General features: G+C 41.5%; 1 protein-coding gene across 1 annotated transcript in view; it reads left to right on the forward strand.

The window, feature by feature from the left end:
* The window catches only part of LOC126119666 (discoidin domain-containing receptor 2-like), a 449,482-nt gene that overhangs the window by 128,440 nt on the left and 305,147 nt on the right, over positions 1 to 15,895 (forward strand). The window contains exon 3 of the mRNA XM_049915072.1: positions 12,282 to 12,384. Within this exon, the coding sequence (XP_049771029.1) occupies positions 12,282 to 12,384 (103 nt within the window). The remainder of the gene's footprint in view (positions 1 to 12,281; positions 12,385 to 15,895) is intronic.

Here is a 15,895-nt window from a genome sequence, read left to right on the forward strand (position 1 = left end):
TCTGCCGTAGCATGAAAGTATGTGTCCCCACCTCACACGGACATATTGATAATGATAGCCATCAAACTATGTAAGGACGCTATGGGTCGATCTAACAGTCTGTTTCTTGCTAAAAAAAACATCAAAAATGTTTTATCCACAGAGTTAGCAATGCAATCAATTATTAAGCGAATATGAGACTGTAGAAAGTATGGCATCTTGGGGCAGATGGGCAGATGCATGGTAGAAACCATAAGAAAATGTGTCATGAATATGACCAATGACTGCAGAAAAAGTTAATGAGTTAGTGAAAGGTCGCAGAAACGCATGAAAAAACACCAGTATTCTCAGTTAAGTGCACGATGGTGGGTGCAATAGCTGGTTGTCAAAATTAGATCAGATAAACGAAACCCCGATGCAAGATAAATTACTTCGCACTCATCTCGTCTCGGCACATACCTACCATTTTAATTACGTGTAAGAGCAGAAGATGGCTGCAGCAGTGGCTGAAAATTAGAAGTTGAGCTCCGGCATCTGAGTTCTGGTCTAAGTTGGAGACATTCCACACTGCAGCTCTCAAACTAAGTGTATTGCCTGGAGCCCTGCAAAGGGGTGTCTTCTGTGGTGACCCTGGAGCAAGAGTGTTCTTGCTATCGTCTGCAAAACTTAGCTGGTTTTGCCAACATCAGAATATCACTTGCCAGTTGCAACAGACTTTACGAATTCTGATCAATGACAATTGAACAGAAATGCTAACAAATTATCTACTGTTATGGATTGTTCTGTGCTTAATTAATGAAGTATATTTCTCTCTTGGTGTGGGGAAGAAGGCAGAAAATACCCTCCACTACAAAACGGATTTCTGGTTACTGACAACGAGAAGGCGTCCATATAAACAAGTGTAAGAAATCTCCCCTGCTGTCAAAACAATTACTACGAGCCAGTGCCAGATTAAGTTACTGAATTTTGAAGAAACATACCAAGTGGCCTCCTCCAGGCCTAACAGCTGGTCCCATACCTGCAGCCTCGAGTCTTCTCGCCTCCTTGCGATGTGTATCTTTGCTAAAAGGTATTTTTATTTTGCTCCGCACAAAGTGAAGCTGTATAACGGGCTCTCTGCTCTCGCTAGTTGCTTCTACTGCACTTAGTCGGCAGACCGCTCTCCCCTGCGTCTACCTGCATGAGACTCTGACTTCTAGCAGATACATCTTTGTGACCCTTGCAGTTCCCTGAGAGCCCCTTTCCTTTCAACAACCATCTAAAAGCAGTCACTCTTGCTAAGCTGGGTCAGCAAAATGCTGTCCCCAGCGTTGACCTGCATGAGACTCTGGCTTTCATGAGAAACATCTACGACCCATGCAGTTCCATCCGTGCCTCTTCCCTTTCGCCAAATATCTAAAAGCCCCAGGGATTCTGCAGTTGCAAGATTCATTCAACGTGCCAAACTTGCAATCATTGTCCGTTGTTATTGCTTGCAGTTTTCACGCAATGATAGTTATTTGTTTTGATTTGTTAGTAGTATATGTATATTGGATTGTTAAACAGATCATGCTAGAGTATATGCAGAAATCTGCCACATCGCAATGTACATTTCTCAACTTCCTCCGAGTAAGTTTGAACATAGCCGCGCGGTGTGGCCGCGCGTTTTAGGAACGGCCCATCCCGCCGGAGGTTCGAGTCTTCCATAGGGCATAGGTGTGTGTGTTGCTCTTAGCATAAGTTCGTTTAAGTAATGTGTAAGTCTAGTTACCGATGACCTCAGCAGTTTAGATTTTGTCAATGTAATATCTTCAGAATGTCACTGAATATCCAAAAAGGAGTTATTTTCGTGATATGATTGGATATTACTGTAATTTTTGCAAGACAGAGTTTCCTCTTACATAACTGCATCTGTACAAAGCCTGAGATTGTAGCAGATACTGTCCACTAAGCCATTAATGTGTAACATGAACAGCACTTATCGTACTACACACTCCAAGGATACACTAGCTACTACTTCCGTGTCTGTGACTACGATGTGTCACCAAACCAAAAGTGTTCGAAACTCTAGTAACTCTGAATAAAACTTGTTTTCTTTCTCCTTGGTGTTTGTATTATGTCGCGTATGACAGTTCACGCGTAAATATTATGTAACTTAACAATTGAAGCTCCAAATGTTAATTTACATGATCTCTAAGCACACCAAACTCAGAACTACTACGTAGAAGCAAGACAGTAACATTAGGGTTTCACAAGATCATTTGACAGAGGCAAACACTCGGATGCACCGCCACCGGACTGGAATTCACCCTTGCCATTTTCAAAGATATTGTTCTAGCATTCATCATAAGTAACCGAGCGAAGCCTAAATCTGACGATCAGGAGGGGATTTGATTCTTGTTCCTCTAGACGACCAGTAAAAATTATGAGCCAGATGGCTGTTTATTTGAACCCATGATGGGTGTCAGAAAGTCACCCAAGGTGTTGGAACACCCTTAGCCTTGATGACAGCTTCCACTCTCGTAGGCATACGTTCAATCAGGTGCTAGAAGGTTTCTTGGGGACTGGCAGCCCATTGTTCACGGAGTGCTGCACTGAGGAGAGGTATCGATGTCGGTCGGTGAGGCCTGGTACGAAGTCGGCGTTCCAAAACATGCCAAAGGTGTTCGATAGGATTCAGGTCAGGACCCTGGGCAGGTAATTCCATTAGAGGGATGTTATTGTCTTGTAACCACTCCGTCACAGGCCGTGCATTATGAACAGATGCTCGATCGTGTTGAAAGATGAAACCGCCACCCCTGAATTGCTCTTCAACAGTGGGATCTAAGAAAGGACTTAAAGAAAACATCAATATAGGCCTGTGCTGTGATAGTGCCACGCAAAACATCATGGAGTGCAAGCCCCCTCCATAAAAAACACGACCACACCATAGCACCACTGTTTCAGAATGTTACTGTTTGCACTACACACACTGACAGATGACGTTTATTGGGCATTCGCCACACCCACAGCCTGCCATCGGATCGCCACATTGGGTTCCGTGACTCGTCACTCCACACAACGTTTTTCCACTGTGGATACTGATGCAGTTTGGAATTCCTGTGTGATGGTCTGGATAGATGTCTGCCTATTACACATTACGGCCCTCTTCGACTGTTGGCGGTCTCCGTCAGTCAACAGACGAGGTCGTCCTGAACGCTTTTGTGCTGTACATGTCCCTTCACGTTTCCACTTCAGTATAACCTCGGAAACAGTGGACCTATGGACATTTAGGAGTGTGAAATTCTCGCTTACAGACGTATGACACAAGCTATACCCAGTCACCTGACCACGTTGATAGTCCGTGAGTTCCTCGGAGAGCCACGTTCTGCTCTCTCACGTTGTCTAATGACTACTGAGGTCGTTAATGTGGAGTACCTGGCAGTACGTGGCAGCACAATGCACCTAATACGAAAAACGTATGTTTTTGTGGGGTGTCCGGATACTTTTGATCAAATAGCGTACGTGGTAGTGACAAAATGTTAAAGATACCTATTGATACAGTTTAGTCCAAACATAATGTCACTCACAACACAAGCATAATGGTGGACGTACCATCATACGACGAGAGGTGGGAAAACGTAATACACGGAGGAACATTATCGGATACGATCGTTTCGGTGGTCCAGTTGTTATGGTGTAGGGGGGCATAATGTTGAATGCGCATAATGGTCTCCAAATCTTTTAAAACTTTAAACTCACCAGTTAACTTTACTGTGCTCCCATGTGTGTCTTTTCAGGAGCGCATTCGGCCCTGACTTAATTTTTGTGGATAACAATACGCCACCGTATAGAAATGCGTAGCTGGAGCAACTCTTGGAACGACGGATACTCAGGCAAATGGACTGACTTTCCCGTTCCCCGCCTTAAATCCCATCGAGCGCCTTGTGAGATGGCGTATGAAGACATGCAGCAGAACGTCTACATGCATCTACAAACGTCGTTATCCAAGCTGATGGAGAAATAGAACGTCCTATCACAAGAACTTCTTACCACAGTTGTGGCCAGAATGCGAGCACGTTGCTGAGCATGTATTTCTGTCGTGGTGATCACACACCCTATTATGAAACATGTCCTGCCATTTGCAGTGTCCATGCGATCACAAAGAATAGTGGTGACACCACTGCAGTTATTGTCTTTGAAAAAAAGTGTCATGTCTGATTATTTCAGTCCGTTTCTGTGCTACACTGTAGAAATTCTTTCTAATTACGATCTAAGTTTCACCGAGCTGTGTTACATGGCAGTGACACTTGATGGGAATGAAACTTTCGTCTTAAATTTTGCACAGAAGTTTATTGAGGACAGATCATTGAAAAAAGTCAGTGGCCGACTATCGACCCTTATGTCAGCTGGAATTAGTTTTAACTTCCGTGAACTGAGTGAGAAACTGTTTCAAGCTGCTGCTGCACTTTAGAGGAAATATTTTCATCACTGTTCCCGTTCAGACTGAACTGCTGCAAGGTATTTAGCGCATCTGCCATTAATTTCGTTTATTACGCTGGAAATACATTATAAAGGAATTCTCATCCGTTGAAATATGGTAATTAATCACGCAAAAGCGCAATGCTTTCAAATTCCGAGACAACTCAATTTGTCAATCACACTCAGAGAAACTCAATAAAAGACTACTGTTGGTGAATTTGCATCGCTCATTTTTTATTCCTATAATTAGTTTATTTTTAGAAATGTAATTGCTTTTCACGATAAAACTAAACATTCACACCAGTTTTTATTTTAGACAGTGAAGGAATCCCTTGATGGGAGATTATTTATTAGGTGTCAGGGAGAAAGGGCCCGTAGGAATGTTCCAATATCCATTATCTGATGGCATCGCAAATTGAAAACCCGGCCATCAGGTGGAGCATCAGGAGTGAAAGGCAAAGCAGGGTGGGGTGAGGTGGGTGGCCGGTTGGTGGGGGGTGGTGGTGGGGGGGGGAGTGAGGTAGGATGGGAAGAGGCCTGTGGTTGGCGAACTGCGGGAGAGCTCACGCCAGCGCACACCGAGCCCAGCTAAGCCGCGACTTTTAACCGGTGCTTACCACGCGCGACGCTTACTTCCTGAGGCGAAAATGCTGTATTGCACTGACCTAAATGAAAGGATCCTTTCGTGCTGCACTTCTCTGCGTGTCAAATACACTACTAACAAAAATCTCATAACCAATTTGAATGGGATGCGATTCTTCTTTCCATACAATATTTTGTATTTAAAGAGTTGGAGTTATGTTAGGAGTCTGTTAATCACCTATATCCACGGAATAATAAAATGATATTAGCAGTACTACGTAACACATAAATTTCACGCGAAATGTGAATTTTTAACTATACAGCGTTAGCTTGCAATGCATGAGGAAACGTTGCCTGTAGAAGGAACATACAATCTGTAGCGGAAAATTCCTCTACCACTGGTTTTGTTTCATCAACCGTTTAATCAGTAACTAACGTCAAAGTTTTTAGTTAACTGAAACAGCCTTCGGAATCTGCCTGTAGCTGTAAGAGATAGCAGAGCACAGGTGTCAGAAGAGACACGCAGAAAGTTCACGTTCAAGGAAAAGTATGCTACAGTAGCACTTCAATCGTTCAAGTAGCTCTCCCTGGCTTTCAAAAGTTCACGACTGTAATTTGCCGTGCTTTTTTTCATTAAGTAATTCCATGAAAACTACATACGTGTAATGGTAGACCTCTAAATATTGGTTTGCGTGAAACCTACACAGCTTATGTTTATCCACAGACATGTAAAAGGAATATATTTCTTTGAACAAGTAAGCATAATATATGACATGGTATGTACAAAATGACTACGGTTAGTGGCAGACATTTCACGTCTGCTGTTCATCTGTTGCCGCACAACTAGACGAAGGTAGTTTGGAGATGACAGTATGATGGTAAATCAGAACGTAACAGTACGAAGGAGCTTCAGAGATACAAGAACAAAATAATGAAGGAACATAAGGCTTAGAACTAGGAGACGAAGCCATTAATAGACATCTTACACAAGATTTTAGTAATACTGCTAGTGGAAAATTTGAGATAGAAGAAGCATGCTGAATTGCTAGATAAAAGATCAAAGATCTTCTATATTTCACGAATGGTAAGTTACCCTTGAAACACTGAAACCGTACTATCTGGACACAGGAGAAATGTGCATATATTGTTACAGTACGATGTGCTGTTTTGGGAAACATTGGTTAAAATAAAAAAAAGAGGAATAAGTTTACTGAATGGGTTTACTAATAACGTACTGCGCAGTTATATTTTTAAAGCATGTAAAATTATGTCTGCTGCTCGATCATACGTACTAGATGCAACTAAAGTGTAACGGCAAACTTTTAGGACACTTATCTTACAACGGGAACAAGCAAGAACAATAAAAGATTGAACTCATTTCCTGAATCTGTTACAGTAGATTAATCATGAACTACAGACCGGAAAAGATCCTACCAATACACCAAATGAACGTCTTATAAATGTGAAATGTTCAAAATATTTAAAATGCTATTACGTACCGAATGAGAAATAAAACCGTCAAAGATTTATAATAACCTGGTCAGAGAGGTGAAGATGTTTGGAAAGCCCAAATGTTTGAGGAAAAGCTGCTTCTATTTGGTGGATGTGGATATTTTGCAGCTTGACATCGAAGACCTAGACAGGATGCACCAAAAAGACTGGTCAGTATTGAGGCATATGGCTACCGAAACAGAACACATTTAGTTTACAGTGTTCTGTATCACTCAATACATTGTCTACTATAGAGTTGTACAATAGTTAATAAACATTACAACATGCGTTTTACGAAGTATCTCATGAAAAACTGTTTTCGCATGTAATGTTCGCCATAGACTGGTTGGTGGATAATGACACTTGCAGAAAGTCGCTGTGTACTTGTTGCAGAACTATGCTGTACCATGTCAACAATGCGTTATTGTTCAGGCGCAGATTATTGAACTACATGTTCAGCATAAAAATTGGAATATGGAAGAAAACCTTTTCACGCTATGGGCAGAAAACTCTGGTAAACTATCTACGATCGGTAAATCGCCGACGGTATTCGTCAACTGCAGCAGGATCAGTGCCATCGCAGAAGTCGTAACCATTCCTGCATATTCTTCATTAGTGTACGTGTGTGGCATTATAGCCAGCTAGTGTACGAACACAATTAACCCTTGTTTCTCTCAGTTAAAATCTCAATCCTTCGCACTACTTCACACGAAACACATCATGGGCAACTGTGTGACCAACGGGCTAGTTTAATGGCAGAAAGACATCCCGAGCAAGGACGTTGGAAGCAACGAGGTAGGATGGGCTAAAATAAAACGCCCAAGACGCTGGGCGAGTAAGACACATACTTGGGTGCCACTAGCCCAAAAACAATTGCGTATTAAATGCCTTCTACATCGGAACCACATCCGCCCAAGACGCTGGGCGAGTAAGACACACACTTGGGTGCCACTAGCCCAAAAACAATTGCGTATTAAATGCCTTCTACATCGGAACCACATCCAGGCTAAGTCTATTGCTCCAGATGAGGGTTCCTGCCATGTCTTTGAATACTGACCAGCCCTTCTGAGACACCCTGGCGCTCAGCACCCATGCTGTGTAAGTTGGGTTGGAAAAGCCGCTGATGATAGTTTGTGATAAGAGCACATCAGGAAGTAATTACGGACTTCTTTATCAAAACGATTTTAGCTTATGATGACGAGAAATGAATTAAACACTTTTTTCAGATGAGTTTAGGACTCAGGGGATAACTATTATTTTGGAAGAGCAGTTTATACTCATAGACACGAGCACAGCGTGATTTAAAGCGCTACCTTAATAGAACAGGAAATAATTGAAGAGTTGGAGACCGAAAATGATTACGTTTCTTAGGTGGCATGTCTGCACAAAATGTTGAATAGAGAGCTGCACTGCCTACTAACGATACTTAACAGGTGTATATGAGTATGGTGAGTGTCCCTATTGTCTCAAACTACTAACCTGTCATTCGTTTCGTAAATAACATAGGTCATTTTCTTGCTGCAATATGTTTTATTTGTTCCAAATGCATTTCACCTTTTAGTTTAAGGCATTTTCAGTCGTCTAAAATGGTACCGTTTTGTTTTTAATATTCAATATTTCTAGATTTTAAAACGGTTCACATCTTATTTTTATGTAAATAAGTGAGTACTTGCAATTATTCGAGTTTTCAGCTGATATCTGGGTTTCCTGTCGTCTGGTCACATGGTGGAGGTCACACTATGACTTCACTTACGAAACGGAAGCACATTTTGACGTTACCAACTAACGTTTGTTCATTTCTGTTTTCTTTGTATGTGTGTGTGTGTGTGTGTGTGTGTGTGTGTGTGTGTGTGTGTGTGTGTGTGTGTTTTGTGTATGTGCGTGCATCTGGTTCGTCTTGACACCTGCTCCAAATACTCAACAAAGAAAACCAATAAAAAGGGCTTGACATAAAAATGCAGGCAGCCGATGACAGTGAATACAGCAGTAACGTTGTCACAGAACTGAACAACAGAAGTAAAAGAAACAATAGAAACAGAAAACTAATACCCACAGACAAGAACACAAGACAACCAAACACAATCACAAAACACAGTTCCATAATAACTACACCAAATAATCAGGGATATGTAAGAGAAGACACAAGATCGTACACAATGACACACAGTCACAAACTGACACATAAAATCACCAAAATTTTCAAAAGACAAAGCATATACATAGCATACACAACAGACAATTCTATCCGAAACGACACCCAAAACTGAGAAAAGACATAGACATATCAGAAAGCACGTATGTATCAATTACAGTGTAACATTAGTGATAGTAGATACGCAGGACAAACAGAAGATACATTTGCTGCCAAATATATCGGCCAATACTACGAACAGACCGACGATGTGGCTATGGGTAGCCCTCTCTCACCAGTGGTAGCCAACTTATTTATGGAGGGTTAAGAGGAGGAGACACTACTAGCGACCGAACGGAAACCTGCGTGTTATTTCCGATACGTGGACGACACGTTTGTCATCTGACCCTATGGACCTCATCTTATACAGACGTCCATGGAGATCGAGAAGGAAGGGAAATTACCATTTCTTGATGTACTTGTAGAGAGGAGATCAAATGGCACACTGGGTCACAGCGTGTACCGCAAGCCTACACATGCGGACATGTATTTACATGCCTCGAGCTGCCACCATCCTGCACAACTGAACGGGATGCTCAACGCACTGGTTCACAGGTGGTACTAGAGATCGGACGAACAAGAACTGTACAAAGAACTCAAACACCTAGAAAATGGGTTCCACAAGTTTGGCTACAACAATTGACACATCCAGACAGCCCTCAGACAACGGAAACACAGCAGAAACCCAGATGAAGAATAGTCTAAAGATGGGGAACCAGGCCTTGCCTTTCTACCGTATGCACGCAACGTGACGCCAAAATTTGGGAGACTGCTAAAACAACACGAAATTGACAAGGTCTTCCGACCACCGTCTTAGATACGCGCTTTACTGGGGACAGTGAAAGACGGATTTGACCTCAAGAAAGTGGGCGTATGTAATATTCCATGTGATTGCGGCAAATCCTACATCGGTCAAACAATCCAAACAGACCGCTGCAAAGAACACCAGCGCCACACGCGCCTAGGCCACCCCAACAAATCGGCACTCTCAGAACACTGCTAAGAAATTGGACACAAAGAGAAATAAGAAGAGACCAAGGTTCTGGTCCCTACCAGCTTCTACTGGGATAGGAAGCAATTGAAATTCGCGTAACGGACAATCTCATAAACCGAGACACAGGTTTTCAACTCAGCAATGCATGGAAACCATTACCGAACTCCATCATGAAGTCACACCTCAAGCGGACACAAGATCCTTCCACAACGGCCGGGGGGGACACTCCACGGAATTCTGCATCTTCCCCCACCCGACAATGAGCAGACAGACCAATCCATCAGAACCACCTGATGATGGCGGAAAGGTTACTCGCCGAAATATTATGGGACTTCAGCGATCGCATCCGGCTGGACACCCGAGAGACCTGGAAAACACACACACGCCGGGAAATCCTCCGATCACATAATTTCAATGAATACTGGTATCCTAGAGCATGATTCACACAGAGATCAGCCGCGACGTGCATCCCAACGCCGACTGAATTGCTTGGCGTGCAACAGAGAGCTCTAGCAAAACTGTGTACATCAGAAGTATCCATACATCGTCGGTAACATATCAACTACTATTTGTTTCTCATTACAATTAGTTTACTGCATAGTGGAGCTATGGTAAAGAAGCCTTAATAACTCACTGTAAAGATGACCCGTTTTGTTGCAGACAAGCACAACGAAAAGACTGTTACGCATTATAACTCTCGGTCAAAGCCTTCTTCAGCAAAGAAAGCACACACGCATTGACAGAAGCAAGTACACCTCATGCTCACATGACCGTTACCACCGGCAGCGGCTTCGATCGGATATTGCAACCTGACGTTCCCAGTGTCGATTAAGCAGTAATAACTTTTAGACTGCTGCTAGAAAACATTTAGTGAATAATGGATGTTAATGATTAATATTTAATTCAGAAAAGGTAGCAATTTCGCACTTTACTGTCTGGAAGTACCAGCATTCAAGATCGCTAAGTTGGAAACGTTCTGAAGACATGTTCGGTCTTCCCTTTCTACTAGCGCACTTTAAGCGCCACGCGGCTCACTGCCTGCGTTCCTGTCGTGCGAACTGCCTTCTTTCTCCAAGCTGTAGCGACCTGTATCACTGATTAAGAAAATTACTTATGTAATCCTAACTGCGGCGTTGAAATACAATGTTACAATCTGCGAAATAAGTGGCGTGCGAAATGACAGGAAGCTCACAAGCTACTGCTGGACAGAAATTCGGGTAGATTTTTCCAACGTCTAGCAAGCTGAAGAAATTTCTAGGGTTGCACACAACACTCGGTTTGGCGAGGCAGAGTGCACAGTAGCGCAGTGAGGGCGTCCTCGTATCTCCACGACTTCCTTCTGGCCGACGAGAAGCGCAGCTTTCATCTGGCGCAAAGCACGGGACACCCGCACACAACGCGTTGGAGCCTGCTTTCGCTTCAACCATTCATGGTCCATCTGACCAACTAAATCAGTCATAGCGTCCCATTTGCCTCTCTGCCGTGGATTCACAATTTTGTATCATTCACGGGTCATTCCTCGACAGTGAAAAATATCCGGGACAGCAAAACAAAGGTACAAGTATTTCTGAAGTACGTGACATGGTCGGTTGCAGGCTCTGAAAAAACTCATATTCATGTCTCTTCAACTGTAGTATTGACTCTACAATATTCCGAAATGACACATTCGAACGAAATTATTTACTGTGCCATATATTAATAGATAAATGCTGAGGCAGGTTATTACATTATACTGTATGGTGAAAATCATAAATTTAGGAACAACTTTCTCAAAATGAAAAAGTTTCTAAATGTGGAGGAGGACTGCTTGTTTTATAAGACAAAAACGTTATGATTGAACTACGCTGTCCCTACTGGCCGTAAGCATATAGTAAAAACACTAATATTTGTAAATGTATGCGTTTAATTTTGATGAAAATTTGCATTACATGCTTTCTGAGTAACCTCTAGGTGTGGCGGCATTTACGGACATAGGTTCATTAGACATTTATTGTTCCGTATTCTCTCGTCGCCTCTATTCCTAGATTATCAAAACTAGACATAGTTGTCTCACTGGGAATTCCGCGATCGTTCAATAAGTAAAATATGGAGTTTCAGTCTTCGATCGCTATTCTTTATTTTCAATTACCGGTTTCGGGCTAGCTGCCCATCTTCAGATCATATGTTGTAGTTACAGAGTAACTTGTACGGACAAGTTACTCTGTAACTACAACATATGATCTGAAGATGGGCAGCTAGCCCGAAACCGGTAATTGAAAATAAAGAATAGCGATCGAAGACTGAAACTCCATATTTTATCTATTCCTAGAGTTTGTACACGGTAGAAAAAATCACCCTGTATATAAAGATTGGTACCAAAGAGCTGAAAAAAATCAACTTTGCATATTATTTTTGTGATGTGTCTTACCGTATACTCTATCTGTTGCCACCTTGCGCCATTAGCTTTTATTTCAGGTGGATAAACGTTGCATCTGTTCCACAACTTAAGTTTCAGTTACGGATTATGACATGCGTATTCGCATTGCAAGCAGCTGACCAAACGTAAAGGATGCTTACTTCTGAGGGAATGTGTGTCTCTAACTGTAGCCTCCGCTCTGCCCGCAGGTGACTGCGACACTCCCCTGGGACTGGAGTCTGGAGCCATCCCGGACTCGGCGCTCTCTGCCAGCTCCAGCTACGTTGGAAGCGTCGGGCCGCGCTATGGCAGGCAAGTTGCGCTCCACAGCCTCAGTCGTACTAATAAGCGCTGCAGTGGCAGATCTTTTGTTTGTATAATAATGTATGCCTGTATGCTCAGAAATGAAATAATACTTGACACGTATCTGCAATTATGCTCTACAACCAGAGAACCAAAAATTCAGAGAAAGGGATACAGAAAATAGCGAAACAGTTTAAATGTCTGACTTCTCCAACAGTCATTTTTCAATAGGTTTAATGAAGAAATACATAAGAATCTACGTATCAGTAACACCAAATATTTTATACCATCGGCATTGCCTATTTCTCTGTCTCCATCCAGTCAATGGTCCCTAATAAATATCCGTACGTTATCGAGCCTTGTCATCAACGGCCATCTTCATAGCTGTACAACGAATAACGAAAGGAGATACACAGATATGAACCGTGTAGATTTGCACAACATGAATAAGAAAAAACACGCGTGGTACGAAGCCAGCTGTCAGTGGTAGCTTGAGGAGGGGAAGGACAGGGCAATGGGAAACTGAATGTAATTTGTGGCATTAATACAGTTTATTAGGTCTCCAAGTGCTTCTTTATACTACAAATCATAGAAGAACATGACAACACCTTTATAAAGACCAGCTGCTTCAGCAGAACACAATTATCCTGCTTCCCAGTGGCACATCGGGAGACAGAAATCAAATCCCGGCTTCGCTCGCTAATCTTGACTTGCCACAACATACACTGTTCGGGGAACGCAAGTACCTGGCACTTCTAAACACATACACAAGGTTGCTTAAAACACATACAACAAATGTAAATACATGTGACAACACAGACTGTTAATAAACCAGGTCATTTAGAAATTTAAATGAGTTGCCACAGATCAAATGGTAGCCCCTTCAAACACCCGGTATTAAAATGGTGACACAGAATAAAATCGAAACCCTTTCCTTGACGTAACACAAGAGGAGGAGTCAGAAGGAATGGTACATGCTTTGAGGGGTGATAGCAATTCTGATTCTGAAAAAAAAAAACGTTATTGAACGTCCTATTCTTAAAGGCTTCCAAGAAAACTAATTAAAATAATGAGGAACAGGTCAAATGCAACTGATAGTAAATGGAAAATTGTGATCTAACGTTTTATTTTATTATGTACATTTCCTCACAGAAGATGTTCAAGAATACCACCGTCAACTCAAATTCATTTAGCAGCTCTTAGCTGCTGAGTTGCTGATACGAGTTCATTCCTACGGTTCTTTACGTCAGCACGTGGATGTAGAATACGAGCGAATAGTTCCTACTTTATCTCCACTCTACACTTGTAGACTTAGTTGTTAATCCAACTCCACAAACAGTAATCTAATGGAGGAAATGGTATTTTAATTTGGATGCTGGGGAGGAAGGATATGCGGCTGATGCCCTCGATTTCCAAACAGCTTTCGTCTAATGGACTTAAGGCAAGTGCGTATGTTCATTTGAAGTTTACGTCATTCACAATCACCAATACTACAACCATCAAAGCATGTAGATTTCCTCCAGACTCATCCTGTATGCAGCATAATCCAAATGACACGCGGGTGCCCAGTTTGCATGGTTTTGTACCAGTCACACAGTTCAATGAACAAAAAATGTCAGTACGATAATATTCGAAACGGTTCCAAATGTACTTCTACAAAAATTTCTTAATGCAGGCACGTTTTGCTGAGAGATATGCAAAACGTAAATAGCAGTGAAGTTATTAATACCGCACAAAATAATCTCAACCTGGCAATAAAACTACATGAGAAAGTCTGGTTAACACTTGACACGGAATAATAACATGATTTTAGCAATCCCCAAAAGCGTAGTATTAAATACAGAGAACAAGAATAACACTCACGAGTAAATGTGCATCAAGAGAGACTGTATTGTATCGCTCATCAAGACACTGAACCATTGAACATTTCAGTTTAACACTGATTTAACGAAACGGCACTTAACACAGCAGCTTAAACGTAGATGACACAACGAGACACAGTTATGAATGTTAACAGGTGTTAGCCAGACAACATCCCCGCCAAAACTAGATGACAAGCGGTGATTATTTCATAACTGAATTTTCCGTGGGTTTTTGGCACAACATGTTAATAATATTAAAATGGAGACCCTTCCTGTTGTTTCCAGAACATTACGAAGTATTTCCTATTTAATATAGTCGTAAAGGGTCAGAACGTTTACAAAACAAGTATGAATAAAAGAAAGAAAAGTCAAGAAATAAAAGGGAGATATGCTAGAAACATCATTTTTTAGTTGCAGTGTTTAATTTAAGAAAAGTAACCGTCCACTAACATAATGACGGATGATGCAACACAGCACTAAATTTGTCCTTATTGGCTTTGGAGCTCAAGTCACATCTCATATTCTGCGCTAACATCCTTTGTTGTGTAAGTCATAAAATAACCCGGACGTCGCTTGTTAATATAAACCACCATCAAATGTTTCGTAATCAGAGTCAAATACCAACAGAATTGAGATTAGCTAGCTGCTCTTGTGAGTACGTTCTCAACATCAATTACAAGGAGTTACTCGTACTGAAAGGTGTTGTCACCATAGACACAGTACTCTTCGTCACTGAATGTGGATTCTTAGCATTCAGAACGCGTAATCTCTGGTACATGTAAATTCAATTTCACTGTTTATCATTGTGACCTTCAGTTCACCGATTTGATGTTTGGTGAACATCATTAAAACTGTCGGCACGAGAAGTGCCACAACCGTGTCAAGAGAAATAATACACGGCTGGGTGAACAACAGGATGTTGGTGCGTAACGAGTGGCGGCCGTTCTTTCACCATCACCGTTATTTGTGTGCAATTTGCAGGGTAGAATCTCTCCTTTGATAATATAAAATTTTTTGTCGAATTATATCTTGTCAATGTGAAAAAATGTAACTCGTACCCCATTCTGATTTTTTCCCTTTACCTTTTTGAAACTGTGCCAGAATTTTCACAGAATTGTCAACAGAAATAAGTTTAGGAATGCAAGGCTTTGCAGTTTTTAAAACGTACAAGGATTAAACCACAGGTGCTCAACACTTAATGGAGACCGGATATAAAATGAAAGTATGAAATAAAAAAAGAAAAATTACTGAGCTTCACGAACTCTGAAGGCGATCGTTTTCCTCCAGAAAAATGTATAACTCAAGATATTCGTAGATGTTGACTGGAGGTAACTATTTCACCACGTACCTAAGTCTATTATCAAAAAATTCTGGAGACTAAAACAGCAATATAAACAAAACTAAATCACTGACCTACAATTTCAATTCGTCATTAGTTCACTTTAACATATTCGTATGTCAACCACTTAACTGTAAAACGGACTAAGTAGTAAATGGCAACGAACTTTTATAATATTGAATTGTCACTTTTGAGTATCTTTAGAAAGGAAAAAAAAAATTACTTCCTGCAGTGTAGGGGCTTCATCAGTGATCTAAGTAGCATATACATAAAAAAAATGTCGAAAGTTAAGTAGACGGATGCCCTATTCCGAATGGTT

Source organism: Schistocerca cancellata, chromosome 1 (assembly GCF_023864275.1).
Source record: "Schistocerca cancellata isolate TAMUIC-IGC-003103 chromosome 1, iqSchCanc2.1, whole genome shotgun sequence".
Lineage (NCBI taxonomy): Eukaryota > Metazoa > Arthropoda > Insecta > Orthoptera > Acrididae > Schistocerca > Schistocerca cancellata.